We start from the raw sequence: 15,307 nt of genomic DNA, 5'->3' as shown, positions 1-15,307 counted from the left end.
TCAAAAATTCCAAAAGACCATTACTATCCTCACCTATTTTATGAACAAATGTAACAAATATAAGTTTAAATATTTATCCTGATAAAATATCATTTTTACTTATGAGACAGTTCTACATAAGATTTCAATTGAAGATGTGCACTTCACTGCTTTAAAAAATTTTGAAAAGGCATTATCTTGAAGACCTTTATAAGCTTTAGGAAAGTCTAGTTGGTCTCAGGTATTTCAGAATTTGGGGATGGGGTGTAGATTTTTCCTAAAGAACTACGGAAAAGCACAATAAGACCAAAGTCCCATTTCTCCCACACATGGCAGATTTAACGGAATACTCTGGAGAGGCATAGAAAATTAGTTAACGTTCACCTACAGTGCTACACTTTTATCAACATCATTTATTCATTTATTAATAAATATTTATTTAAAACCTCACTTTACTTGGCCTACTTGCATTGTGCAAATTTCAATTAAATTATTACATATGGTAGAAAAATGTCAGATTTAAAGTTTTCATTATCAATATGGTTATTACATATACATTTCTTTAGAAATGTAGTCAATTATTCATGAAGCATTACATATTTAGAGAACAGTCAGGTTTCCAAACATTTTTACCTGTTCCTGTCATTTCATTCTCAGTCATTTCTGGTAGGCCCCTTGGCTTAGGTGTTATTTGATCTTGTTCATCAAGATTGACCTCTGCAACAGAGTCTAGTGAATCAAGCAGCACAACTGAAAGAATATAAAAGAAAAATGTAAGGAATGTAGATAAACTCAGTGGTTCTGCTGATCGAATAAAATTATTTTAAACATATGCAATGCAGGCCGGGTGCGGTGGCTCACGCCTATAATCCCAGCACTTTGGGAGGCCAAGGCTGGCGGATCACAAGGTCAGGAGATTGAGACCATCCTGGCTAACACGGTGAAACCCCGTCTCTACTAAAAATACAAAAAATTAGCCGGGCGTGGTGGCGGGCACCTGTAGTCCCAGCTACTCGGGAGGCTGAGGCAGGAGAATGGCGTGACCCTGGGAGGCAGAGTTTGCAGTGAGCCGAGATTGCGCCACTGCACTCCAGCCTGGGTGACAGAGCGAGACTCCGTCTCTCAAACACAAAAAAACATATGCAATGCATATAAAAAGAAAGATAAATGCTTATATACAAAGAACATATAATCTTTTATATATATATGTAACAAGCATGTTTTATCTATATGTGTGTGTATGTATATAACAAATATGATTTTCTTCCGATGTAGAAGATAGTAGACTAACATCAACATACATATCTATGCTTATGTACAGCCTAGTGTACATGTACACACGGAAGGCAAAGGGCATTAAGAAAAGTAAAAAAAATCTTAAATATAACAGAATGGATTCAAAATAGACATAAGAAACACATTATTGAGAAAAGCTAGGAACTTTAATTCCTTAGAAATATTTAAAAACAAACACAGATAGTGACTCATTCAGAATTACTTAGATGAAATTCTGAACAGACTAATTTTTTGCCAACTAAAAGATGAATATAAATAATATTTACCATTAGCTAGCATGCCAGTTTTTTCTTCTTCCTAAATTAAAAAAGGAAAATGATGACATGTTTTGAAATCAAAATTAGGTAAAATGACCACAATGCAAATAACAGCAAAATCTGAAATCCAGGGCTTTGTATTCCACATTGAAAAGATCAGGAACTGTGTTTTCTAGGCTTCTTTCACCAACCACTCTCATTTATCAATAATTCTTCAAGACTAGCTCTGACGGAACATCTAAAATTCTCTTCTGAACCTTGGCAATTACCAAAACTAATTTAGACCTTACAAATTCTTGCTTAAAGTATTTAAGTTCCATTTGCTCATCTACCTTGCTCAAGAATTCTCTAGTTTTTTTGAATGTCAAGACAACAGAGCTATTTCACACAAGAGTTCTGCAATTATAACATTACCAGTTTATTTTCACTTATTGTTCAAAATTAATGGCCAAATACCTTGTACTCATTATTTCATCTATGTTTCAAAAGACACAACTTTCAGAAAGACAGGCCACCAAACAGCAAGACAGATGAAGTTCTTCAATATTAGAGGTTCCCTTAGAATAAGTTTTCCTATTAATATCACCTCTACCTCCTACTTGGGTAGGCAGTTTGTGGGATCTTCCAATAACAGAGCTTTAATCCTTCCTATTTTGATTCTTACCCAGACAGTGCTCTGAAGCTTCCACAGTTAGGCTGATACATTTTTATATATATGGTACACCTTCTAAATATACCACGGTATTATGCCTTCTACGTACCTATTCATCTTTTCTTTTTTCTTTTTTTTTTTTTTTTGGAGACAGGGTCGTGCTCTGTCACCCAGGCTGGAGTGCAGTGGCTCGATCTTGGCTCAATGCAACCTCTGCCTCCACGGTTCAAGCAATTCTCCTGCCTCAGCCTCCCGAGTAGCTGGGACCTCAGGCGCATGCCAACCATGCCCGGCTAATTTTTTATATTTTTAGTAGAAAAGGGGTTTCACCATGTTGGCCAGGCTGGTGACCTATTCATTTTTCAATAAAATATTGTAATGGTCATATTCCAAGTATAAATCTTATTAAATTTCTAAGGATATTCATCAGTCACATTAATTTCGATATTATTTCTAAGGTCATCTCATTTTTCCCTCAAAACTGAGTGACACGTAGACACCCAAGGACCAAATACTAAGTAAATTTAAAAATAAGAGGATTTATATATACCTGAAAAGTGTTTATCTTGAGTTTACAATTTCATTCACGTTAAAACATCTAGTCCTAACACACAGAACCAAAGAGACTGTGCCCAGACACAGACCAAATAAATAGTAATAACAAATAACAAAACAACAATATTAATTGTTCTAGCTACTATTAGATAGCTTCAAAGATAAGTTCTATAAGGTAGGCAATATGAAGAAGCAGCCCTGAACAATTCTTGGTAAGAACTGGGAAATGAGAGAATCAGAGAATGAAGCACCACTGAATATGAATGGAATCATGTCGTTCCTTATCTTAGCCAAGTAAGTTTCAGACGTAACTAGCATAAATATCAGGGAGGAACATTTACTATACTTCATAAAGGCAAGTCATACCAAAGAAAAAGTATGTTAATATACTTGTTTAAAAATTAGTTTTGAAATTTTAATTAAGCTTTCAATTTCTAAAGCTTAACTTAAGCTTAACTTATTTGCCAAAAGAAGTCTTTGTTTGTCTGAGATAGGGTCTCACTTATCAACCAGGCTGGAGTGCAGTGACATGATCACAGGTCACTGCAGCCTTGACCTCCCTGGCTCAAGTGATCCTCCTACCTCAGTCTCCTAAGTAGCTGGGACTATAGGCACTTGCCACCATACTTTGCTAATTTTTTAAGGATTTAGTTTTTGGAGAGATGAGATCTCACTATGCTGTCCAGGTTGTCCTTGAGCTCCTGGGCTCAAACAGTCCTCCTGCCTCAGCCTCCCAAAGTGTTGAAATTACAGGCATGAACCACTGTGCCTGGCCAAAAACCTCTCATAAAATCATCAATTGTCATAATTTTTTTCATTAAGATTTACATTAATTTGATATCTTGAATTAAGAAAATGTTTAACTGTTAAGAGACCTGTGAGTTTACAACAATGAGCAAGATTATGAAGAACTCCATTTTTTGAGCTCTTCATATAGCAATAGGCAGCCAGGTTGATGAAAAAAGTTGCAAAACTGTTAAATATATAATTGATATATACCTGTTTGGGTACACTTATTTTTTCTGATTTGGAATTCTCTTTGGAAGGCGTCTCTTCATCTTTAGTAGTCAACGGTGCACCAACATACTCATCTTCAAAATCATCACTGTAATTTTCTGAAGAAAATAATTATTAAAAGTACAAAGACCACACTGTCAAAAAAGTCTAATTCCAGGAAAAGGCTGTTGATTTCCAAAGGAAGAAGTCTGTATAAGAACAGTTTATTGAAATATTAACAAAAAGATGCCTTTGGAGAATCTATAGAACTCTCCACCACAAATAAACAGAATATACATTCTTCTCAGCACCACATCACACTTATTCCAAAACTGATCACATAGTTGGAAATAAAGCACTCCTCAGCAAATGTAAAAGAACAGAAATCATAACAAACTGTCTCTCAGACCATAGTACAATCAAATTACAACTCAGGATTAAGCAACTCACTCAAAACCACACAACTACATGGAAACTGAACAACCTGCTCCTGAAAGACTACTGGGTAAAAACGAAATGAAGGCAGAAATAAAGATGTTCTCTGAAACCAATGAGAACAAAGACACAACATACCAGAATCTTTGGAACACATTTAAAGCAGTGTGTAGATGGAAATTTATAGCACTAAATGCCCACAAGAGAAAGTAGGAAAGATCCAAAATCGACACCCTAACATCACAATTAAAAGAACTAGAGAAGCAAGAGCAAACATGTTCAAAAGCTAGCAGAAGGCAAGAAGTAACTAAGATCAGAGCAGAACCAAAGGAGATAAGAGACGCAAAAAACCCTTAAAAAAAAATCAATGGATCCAAGAGCTGGTTTTTTGAAAAGATCAACAAAATTGATAGACCGCTAGCAAGAATAATAAAGAGGAGAGAAGAATCAAATAGATGCAATAAAAAAATGATAAAGGGGATATCACCACCGATCGCACAGAAATACAAACTAGCATCAGAGAATACTATAAACACCTCTATGCAAATAAACTAGAAAATCTAGAAGAAATGGATAAACTCCTTGACACATACACCCTCCCAAGACTAAACCAGGAAGAAGGTGAATCCCTGAATAGACCAATAGCAGGCTCTGAAATTGAGGCAATAATTAGTAGCCTACCAACCAAGAAAAGTCCAGGACCAGACGGATTCACAGCCGAACCCTACCAGAGGTAAAAAGACGAGCTGGTACCATTCCTTCTGAAACTATTCCAATCAATAGAAAATGAGGGAATCCTCCCTGACTCATTTTATGAGGTCAGCATCTTCCTGATACCAAAGCCTGGCAGAGACACAACAACAAAAAAAGAGAATTTTAGACCAATATCCCTGATGAACATCAATGCAAAAATCCTTAATAAAATACTGGCAAACTGAATCCAGCAGCACTTCAAAAAGCTTATCCACCATGATCAAGTGGGCTTCATCCCTGGGATGCAAGGCTGGTTCAACATACGCAAATCAATATACGTAATGCAGCATATAAACAGAACCAAAGACAAAAACCACATGATTATCTCAATAGATGTAGAAATGGCTTTTGACAAAATTCAACAGCCCTTCATGCTAAAAACTCTCAATAAATTCAGTATTGATGGAACATATCTCAAAATAATAAGAGCTATTTATGACAAACCCACAGCCAATATCATACTGAACGGGCCAAAACTGGAAGCATTCCCTTTGAAAACTGGCACAAGACACAGATGCCCTCTTTCACCACTCCTATTCAACATAGTGTTGGAAGTTCTGGCTAGGGCAATCAGGCAAGAGAAAGAAATAAAGGGTATTCAGATAGGAAAAGAAGAAGTCAAATTGTCCCTGTTTGCAGATGACATGATTGTATATTTAGAAAACTCCATCATCTCAGCCCCAAATCTCCTTCAGCTGATAAGAAACTTCAGCCAAGTCTCAGGATACAAAATTAATGTGCAAAAATCACAAGCATTCTTATACACCAGTAACAGACAAACAGAGAGCCAAATCAGGAATGAACTTCCATTCACAATTGCTTCAAAGAGAATAAAATACCTAGGAATCCAACTTACAAGGGATGTAAAGGACCTCTTCAAGGAGAACTACAAACCACTGCTCAGTAAATAAAACAGGACACAAACAAATGGAAGAACATACCATGCTCATGGATAGGAAGAATCAATATTGTGAAAATGGCCATACTGCCCAAGGTAATTTATAGATTCAATGCCATCCCCATCAAGCTACCAATGACTTTCTTCACAGAATTGGAAAAAACCGTTTTAAAGTTCATATAGAACCAAAAAAGAGCCCGCACTGCCAAGACAATCCTAAGCCAAAAGAACAAAGCTGGAGGCATCACACTACCTGACTTCAAACTATACTACAAGGCTACAGTAACCAAAACAGCATGATACTGGTACCAAAACAGAGATATAGACAAATGGAACAGAACTGAGTCCTCAGAAATAATACCACACATCTACAGCCATCTGATCTTTGACAAACCTGAGAGAAACAAGAAATGGGGAAAGGATTCCCTATTTAATAAATGGTGCTGGGAAAATTGGCTAGCCATAAGTAGAAAGCTGAAACTGGATCCTTTCCTTACTCCTTATACGAAAATTAATTCAAGATGGATTAGAGACTTAAATGTTAGACCTAATACCATAAAAACCCTAGAAGAAAACCTAGGTAATACCATTCAGGACATAGGCATGGGCAAGGACTTCATGTCTGAAACACCAAAAGCAACGGCAACAAAAGTCAAAATTGACAAATGGGATCTAATTAAACTAAAGAGCTTCTGCACAGCAAAAGAAACTACCATCAGAGTGAACAGGCAACCTACAGAATGGGAGAAAATGTTTGCAATCTACCCATCTGACAAAGGGCTAATATCCAGAATCTACAAAGAACTTAAACAAATTTATAAGAAAAAATCAAACAACCCCACCAAAAAGTGGGCAAAGGATATGAACAGACACTTCTCAAAAGAAGACATTTATGCAGCCAACAGACACATGAAAAAATGCTCATCAATGGTCATCAGAGAAATGCAAGTCAAAACCACAATGAGATACTATCTCACACTAGTTAGAATGGCAATCATTAAAAAGTTAGGAAACAACAGGTGCTGGAGAGGATATGGAGAAACAGGAACACTTTTACACTGTTGGTAGGAGTATAAACTAGTTCAGCCATTGTGGAAGACAGTGTGGCAATTCCTCAAGGATCTAGAACTAGAAATACCATTTGACCCAGCCATCCCATTACTGGGTATATACTCAAAGGATTATAAATCATGCTACCATAAAGACACATGCACATGTATGTTTATTTTGGCACCATTCATAATAGCAAAGACTTGGAATCAACCCAAATGTCCATCAATGATAGACTGGATTAAGAAAATGTGGCACACATATACCATGGAACACTATGCAGCCATAAAAAAGGATGAGTTCGTGTCCTTTGTAGGGACATGGATGCAGCTGGAAACCATCATTCTGAGCAAACTATCGCAAGGACAGAAAACCAAACACTGCATGTTCTCACTCACAGGTGGGAAGTGAACAACGAGAAAGAACACTTGGACACAGGGTGGGGAACATCACACAGTGGGGCCTGTCATATGGTGGGAGAGGTGGGAGGGATGGCATTAAGAGAAATACCTATTGTAAATGACGAGTTAATGGGTACAGCACACCAACATGGCACATGTACACATATGTAACAAACCTGCACGTTGCACACATGTACCCTAGAACTTAAAGTACAATTAAAAAAAAAAAAGAACTTTCTCTTTTGCAAAGATTTAATGAGCGTTCAATTTATAAGACTATCTTTGGTTTATGTCATTATGGTACTTTCAAATAGTTCTTAGAGTTTTATATTTTTAGTCTTTTATATAATTAACCAAATAAAAACTTTTAGAGCTGTCCAAAGGATCTTGTATTACCTTTAAAATAAGACTTTAATATTTATTTTTAAAAGACAAACATGACCGACTACTTACTTATAAAAGGAAGGACTTTTGTGAAATCTTGCCACTTTTTAAAAGGTTGGATTTTGCTTCTTAGGTTGACTGATTTTTTTTTTTTTTGTCTCTACAGGTATCTCTACTGTAAGTCTTAACTAGTACTTATGAAAGATCTCTGACCCTTTCCTTAGGTAACTACTGGCCTTATATGACCTTTGCTGTTTTCCCAATCCTGAGTGCTTCTTATCTAAAGCCTCCAAATTATATCTCAATGAGTTTGTGGAGAAGGAAAAGGTGTCTCCATGTTAACTCAGGCATTCAGTCTACTTACGGGCAAGGTTGGACAGGAATTATTTGACCAGGATCTCTTCTTCAATTTTTAACTTGTTCACAGTATTAATTCAGATTTGTGGCTATGAAAGGGAACACCTTTTCAGAGTGGAACTGGTCATTTTAGAAACAAACATGATCTAATTTGTATTTCAAAAAACTACATCACATTGAGAAACAGGATGGCCTGATGGGAAAAAGACTACATAAGGTACTAGAGTCTACCTCTGGAATGCCTGTTTTTTACTCTTTTCTTAGAATGAAGATGAAGACGGCAACTTGTAATTAATACTGGAAGTTAAGAAATGAATTTGAGAGGGTTTGGGAGTGAAACAGGGATGCTTCCAGTGAGATATGGCTACAGAAACATCTACATTTTAATTCGTAAGAAATATGAGCTTGGAACAGCATGTATATTGTAACTTAGGTAGATAAACTAGGTTAGTTGGTTAACTATGTCAGTATCTGTATTCTGAGGCTGAGAAGTTCACCTTTGTTTCTCTTCCACATGAGAAAGAATGCTGCTTGGGATTTTTAAGTATCAGTAGACATATAGTTAAAATCATAAGACAGTTAAAAGTAATTACTTTGTATTAGGCACACTTCTAAGTGCTGAGACCAATACAAGATGATCCAGACTTTAGTCGTCTAGGTGGGAACCACCGAATTTTAAGTAACCTGCGAGATTAGACTTGCTTAAGAAAAGATGATGAACGAGGAAAGAGGAGATATGGGAGAATATGACATTGAACTTGGACAACTGCTTAGGATTCGGGAACCAATGGGAGGTGCTGTGGTGTGTGTGTGTGACTGCGTAAAGAAAGTGTTAGAAACAGTTCAGGCAGTATGGCATAGTGCTTAAGAGCATCACCTGGAGCCAGAAGGCCTAGATTCAATTCCTGGTTCCACTACTTTCAGCTGCAGAACCACTGGCAGGCCACAAACTCCGTTTGCTTTACTTTTTCCATCTGTAAATTGGGGATAATAGGACTTTTCTCAAAAGATTGCTGAGATGATTAGCTATAATGTTTATGGTAATTATTGCTGTTAACATTATTATAGTTACTTTTTTTTTTTTTTGAGACGGAGTTTTGCTCTTGTTGCCCAGACTGGAGTGCGATGGCATGATCTCTGCTCACTGCAACCTCTGCCTCCCGGGTCCAAGCGATTCTGCTGCCTCAGCCTCCTGAGTAGCTGGGATTATAGGTGCCTGCCATCACGCCCAGCTAATTTTTTGTGTTTTTAGTAGAGACAGGGTTTCACCATGTTGGCCAGGCTGGTCTCAAACTCCTGAAGTCAGGTGATCCACCTGCCTTGGCCTCACAAAGTGCTGGGATCACAGGCATGAGCCACCACACCCAGCCTACTATAGCTACTTTTGTACTTAATCCAAATCAAAAGTTTATACAGCCAAGTATTATTTCTGATTGGGAAAAGTGCCAATCTAATAAGCATTCTTCAAAACTGTATTTTATTATTTTCAAGTAGTAACTAAACAGCCTACAGGCAAATACTAGCATCCAGCACATAAATGACTGACTTCCTCCCCAGAAACGGAAATAAAGTACATTTGAAGTAAGAAGGAAGTGTCATTGGTAGACACAGAAATGAGAGATAAGAAACAAAGAAAAGAAAAACAGCACATGTCAGAGATTTCAGGAACAAACATCATGGCAAATTAAGTTTACATAAAAATGAAAGAGTAAACTAATTTGAGAGGGTGATTCTTATATGAGAAACATCAGAGATAATATCTAGGCTCTTCCACATTGTTCAGAAAACAATCAGAATATTCACTTGTACCATTCTGACCTTTTTCGCAGGAAGATGTTACATATTCAAGTTACTAGGTTTCTATGATTCTCTATCCTTATAACTTCAAAAATGTTATTTTCAGAAATAAAAATGTTCTTAAAGTTCAGATAAACCATATGCAATGTAAAAGATCCTTTCGGAAGACATTTTTCATCTTTTATTGGCAAACTTAGCTGCAAATTTTTAACTTTTTTGCCAATCTAGAGGACTTTCTCCTCTGCCATGTTGGAGTTAAAGGGATTGTACTTTCTTTGTAAACAATACAATATATAAAACAACTATTTTCAAATATTAGAAAAGTGGCAGCAAAAAAAATGTGATTTCTAAGAAAAGAAGGGAGCTAGCCCTACAATTACCTGAAGGCACATACATTCTGAAGTACTGAGCAGGGGCGGGAGATCAGGACAGTCTCACTGAGTAGAGGAGAGACAGATAAGTTCAGAAAGGCTGAGGCAATTTAGAAAATATAAGACAGTAATCAAGAGAGGAGGTGCCTAAGTAAAAACAAAGCCCCAGAAATCTGCATAGGGTGCCCTTGAATCTTTGTTGAATACTAAGCTGTTAATGCATAAAATGAGCCAAGAAAAAGTGGGATGCTGTAAGTTAGACAATTCTCAGAGTTCATACAAGACAGGGAGACTTTTGAACTCTAATCTGCTTAAGTGGAGAGTCCTCATTGATCACTAGGGGCATCCAATAGAAGCCTCAAAAGGGATGTGCTTTAGCAGTAGGGTTAGAGGTTACTAGAGTTACTCTAGACTTCCGCTAACAAAGCATAAGAAAAGCCTTGAAAAGAAATCAAGTGGTAGGATCAACTACTTACCAGACAAAGCTCAATAATACTCTTTAAAAGAGGAAAATCAAATCCAAACACTGAATAACATAAAATTCACAATACCCAATATCCAATAAAAAATTACTAGACTTCTAAGAGGCAGGAAAAAGTGTCAGGAAACTAGAAGAAAAAATAGCCAACAGAAAAGAGACCCAGAAACAAACAAATACTAAAATCTGTAAAATATGCTTAATATTAAGGACTTGAAAAAAATGAACATAATGAAGAAAAATACTAAAGAATTTTAAAACAAAGACCCAAAATGAACTGTTAGAGTGAAGAAAAAAAAAAGGATGGGATTAGGCCAGGCGTAGTGGCTCACGCCTGTAATCCCAGCACTTTGGGAGGCCAAGGCGGGCAGATCACGAGGTCAGAAGATCAAGACCATCCCGGTTAACACAGTGAAACCCCATCTCTACTAAAAATACAAAAATTTAGCTGCGTGTGGTGGCGGGCACCTGTATCCCAGCTACTCGGGAGGCTGAAGCAGGAGAATGGTGTGAACCCGGGAGGCGGAGCTTACAGTGAACCGAGATCGCACCACTGCTCTCCAGCCTGGGTGACAGAGCAAGATTTTGTCTCAAAAAAAAAAAAAAAAAAAAAAAAGATGGGATTAATAGCAGATTAAAGAAAGGAAAAAGATCAGTAACTTGAAGCAAAGGAACTGTTCTATCGTGAACAGTGAAGCACAGAAAGAAAAAAAGGTTTTAAAAAATGGAACAGTCTTAGTGACCCATAAAACAAAGCTTAGCACTCTAACATAATAAGGGTCAGAGGGCAGGAAGCGGAAAGCAGCATTATTATTAATATTTTAAGAATTCATGGCCAAAATATTTTTTATTTTGATGGAAACTATAAATCCATAGATCAATGATGCTCAACGAACTCTGAACAGAATAAATATAAGAAAAGCATACCATGACACACCATAGTCAAACTGCCAAAAAACAAGGATAAAACCTTGAAAATAGAGGGAAAAAAGACATGATATACACAAAATAACAATAACAGGAATTACCAGAAACTTCTCATGAGAAATAAGGTCAAAAGACAATAGAATAAAATCATTAAACCGCCCAAAGGAAAAAAAAAACACTACATAAAATTCTATATCAAGTAAAAGCATTCCTCAAAAACAAAGGCAGAGTATATTTTCAGATAAACAAAAGCTGAGAGAACTTGTTCCTAGCAGTAACCTGCACTACAAGAAATGTGAAAGGAGGCTCTTCGTGATGAAGAAAAATAATTTGAGATAGAAATTCAAATCTACGCAAAATGGAATACAAAGCACTGGGAATGGTAAATATATGGATAAATACACATTTTAACATAAATATCCATTTCTTATATTCCTTAAAAGTACTTTTAAATGATAATTGATTGCTTTAACAACAATAATAATGCGCTTTTTAAAATAATAATGCGGTGTTTTTAAGACATGCAGAAAAACGTTGACAAAAATAGCAAAATGGTTGAGGAGAGTTTATTGTTGTTAGAGTTCATATAAATATAGTGATATAATGTTATTTGAAAGTAGACTGTAATAAGGTAAAGACATATATTTTGACTCATAGGGCAACTAAGAAAAAAAAATACAACAAAGAACTATAGCTAAAAAGCCAAAAGCAGAATAAAATGGAATACTATAAATAATACAATAGAAGGGAGGACAAAAGCAACAAAAACAAAAAGATGAAAAGAAAACACATGGTAAAACAGTAAACAACTATATCAATAAATACATTCCTGTAAAGGGTAAAAACACATCAGTTAAAAGGCAGAGACTGTCAGATTGAACAAAAATGCTAAAACCAGCTATATGCAGTCTACGAAAAAAACATTTTAATATAAAAGCACACATGCATTAAAAGTCAAAAAGCAGGAAAAGGTACACCTCTCCATCAACATGCTTTGCAGGTCTTACCATGTCTTCAGAGATGCCCACAATCCTGGCACAAAAATCCTTTTTTCTTTCTTCCCAAGTGGTCCACTGCCCACTCTCAACAAACAAGGCAGTTCACTTTTAACAATTTCTTAGCAGCTCAGTTTATAACACAGGCAAACCCACTCTATCTATTCAAAGCTCTAAGACAATATGATTTTCCTTTTAATTATTTTTCCTATCAATGTCTTCATTAAAAGCTATTATCTTTTCAAATATTATAAATTTAAGAACCAATGAAATTACCTGCCAGTTCTTCATGTTTCGATTCATTCTCATGTTCGTCATCAGTTAGTTCTACATTAGCTTGATTACTGGAAAAAATATTTATTCAATTTAGCATTATATGTTAAAAATATATTCTCATGCAACTCTTTCTGTATACCTTTTAAAAAAATCCCTAAAATTATACATGTTCTCTCTCAAGTCCTCTTGTTCTATCAAAAGCTAAAAATTTGAGAGCTTTAAGGAAAATGTTTTGAAAATAAAGCATCTTCGAAGCATATGATTAATTGTAGCTTGAAAGTAATACAAAGGAAAAAGATGCCCTATTTCCTAAATATACACAATTTTACTACTATGTGCATTTTACATGTCCAAATATTATCTTATGATCCACACTAAAGATTAGAAATTGACCACAAGCTATGAGAACCAGTGAAGTCCATACAAAAACCAGAAAAAAATTGCTAAGGTCAGCACTTACATGCTAATAAGCCATTTAATCCTGAAATGGAAGCTGAATCGGAGCCTTAAAACAAAACCTAAGCAAGGGAACAAAGGAGCTTGAGTATGATTTAATTATATTGGATGTATTAGTTCATTTACTGCTTTCTCTGAAGCCAGGAATCAGTTCTACCTTTTCAGTCTATCAACCCTCTTTAGTGAGATTGTAAGAGAAACTATAAGACTATGTAATAATGATGAGAGCTACAAACACCTAATATTGCATGTTCAATGCTATTCTGTACTTTGACCGGCCTGTTCTGGAGCAGAAATATCAATAGTTAAGAATACTGTTAAGAAATAAGAAAAAAGTTTAAAAATGTAGGCAAGTGGCAAAAAGTTGTGGCCCACAAACCCGGCATGCTTAACCTGTATTGACACCGTTGGGAAAGGCAATGACCATAGGCCCTGAATGTCTCTGTACATTCTTGCTGAATATGCCAAGAGTGCAAGACGCTGATCATTTTTCACCATGCCATTTCGGTAACATTTCCGACCAAATAAAGAGCAGGCTTGTCTCCACTTTATAAAAGTAATACATTTTTCCAAGCTCAGTGTTCCTCTTCTGTAACATAGCCCACTGTGTGTGCATACATCAGTTATGGATCCTTTGCCTTGCCCTCAGCATACTCATAGGGCATGGGGAACCAATGCAAACAAATGCGACACTCAGGTACTGCCTTTGTTCTTTAATTCTGATCCAGGAATCTTCTGTCTATTGTCAACATCATAAAACTGGAAGACTAGCTTGTTAGCTTGCCAAGTAGGGTAAAAATCTCAGACCCTGAAAAGTTCATGACGATAAATGCATTTCTTTATCCACTGTCTATAAAAAACTAATCATCCTGCAGAGCCTAGGCACTCCAATAATCAGAGATTATGATTCTCCCGACCCTGAACTCAATTATACCTTTGTGATCTCAAAATCCTAAATAAAATCGTAATCTGCTTTCCATTCATAATTTTAAGAATTACATGGATAACTAAATAAGGGCATTGAAGACCTCAGGTTTCAAAGGTCTTGAGAATGGCAATGGTCTAGTGTAATAAAGAGAGGATCAACTCAGTGAACTAGTGGGATTCCTAGAATAAATGAGGTTTCCTGATAACCATCAGGGTCAACCATACAAAGATTAAGACACAGATCAAACTTGTCTTTGCTCCTTGGTTCCCACCTGCCTTTCTGTTGTATTTTTTCCTGAGTTTATAATAGTAACCTGGACTCTCTTATTTATCTGTGGAAAATGACTTAATAAATTGCTTTCCTAGTAAGGACTTCTTGGCAATGTACTATTAGTCTCCATAGCATGAAATTTCAGACTTTGGAGGCAGCATGGGCTCCCAAATACAAAGAAACATATTCTATTCACACATAAGAAAAATCCTAACTGTAAAATGAACAGATAACAGATTTAAAAAATAAGATTTAATTTTGCCTGTTATAATGTTTACCTATTTAAAATCATGCATATATCAGCCTTCCAGAAAACACAGAAAACATAAAAATCATTAACAGTTTACACTGTACTTTACCTATGTAAAGCTTTAAAATGTATAGAGTCATTAGAATCCAATTCCTTATTTAATCTCGAATAATCAATGGAAGATGTCAAGCCTTTCTCAAGCCTGGCAAAAAATTGTTCTTTCTCCTCTTGTTCTTCTAATGTGTCCAATCCCACTCCGAGAATACTATGGTTGAGCTCAGAAACTACTAGTTCTAAATGGAAAGCATAAATATATTTTAGTAATATACAGAATTTTGAAAACATTGATTTGAATGATGCATTTACTGACATTATGTAGTAAATTTAAAAAATTTTACAAATATTTACTCTCTTACTCATCAAATACGAATTCATATTAATAATATGTAAGGTTTAAAGCTTCTCTAGAATGGTAATTCTAAACCTCTAGGAAGATATTAAATCTGTCTATATGCTTCAGTAAAGGAGGCTTCAAGATAGTTAACT

At 35.9% G+C, this 15,307-nt stretch overlaps 1 protein-coding gene across 6 annotated transcripts in view; it reads right to left on the bottom strand.

Annotated features, from left to right (window-relative positions):
* Positions 1-15,307, bottom strand: part of CEP162 (centrosomal protein 162) — a 108,765-nt gene that overhangs the window by 81,515 nt on the left and 11,943 nt on the right. For 3 of the 6 annotated variants that reach the window (XM_077999688.1, XM_077999690.1, XM_077999689.1), the window contains exons 5-9: positions 14,871-15,054; positions 12,858-12,925; positions 3,739-3,854; positions 1,542-1,572; positions 613-729 (exon numbers count right to left, since the gene is read on the bottom strand). In XM_077999688.1, coding sequence (XP_077855814.1) covers positions 613-729; positions 1,542-1,572; positions 3,739-3,854; positions 12,858-12,925; positions 14,871-15,054 — 516 coding nt within the window. Of the gene's footprint in view, positions 1-612; positions 730-1,541; positions 1,573-2,293; positions 2,404-3,738; positions 3,855-12,857; positions 12,926-14,870; positions 15,055-15,307 lie in introns of those variants that run through there. The other 3 variants (XM_077999691.1, XM_077999693.1, XM_077999692.1) reach the window with 2 other exon arrangements.

This window comes from Macaca mulatta, chromosome 4 (assembly GCF_049350105.2).
Source record: "Macaca mulatta isolate MMU2019108-1 chromosome 4, T2T-MMU8v2.0, whole genome shotgun sequence".
NCBI lineage: Eukaryota > Metazoa > Chordata > Mammalia > Primates > Cercopithecidae > Macaca > Macaca mulatta.
The sequence above is the reverse complement of the archived record's forward strand: the minus strand, read 5'-3'. Positions and strand labels throughout refer to the sequence as shown.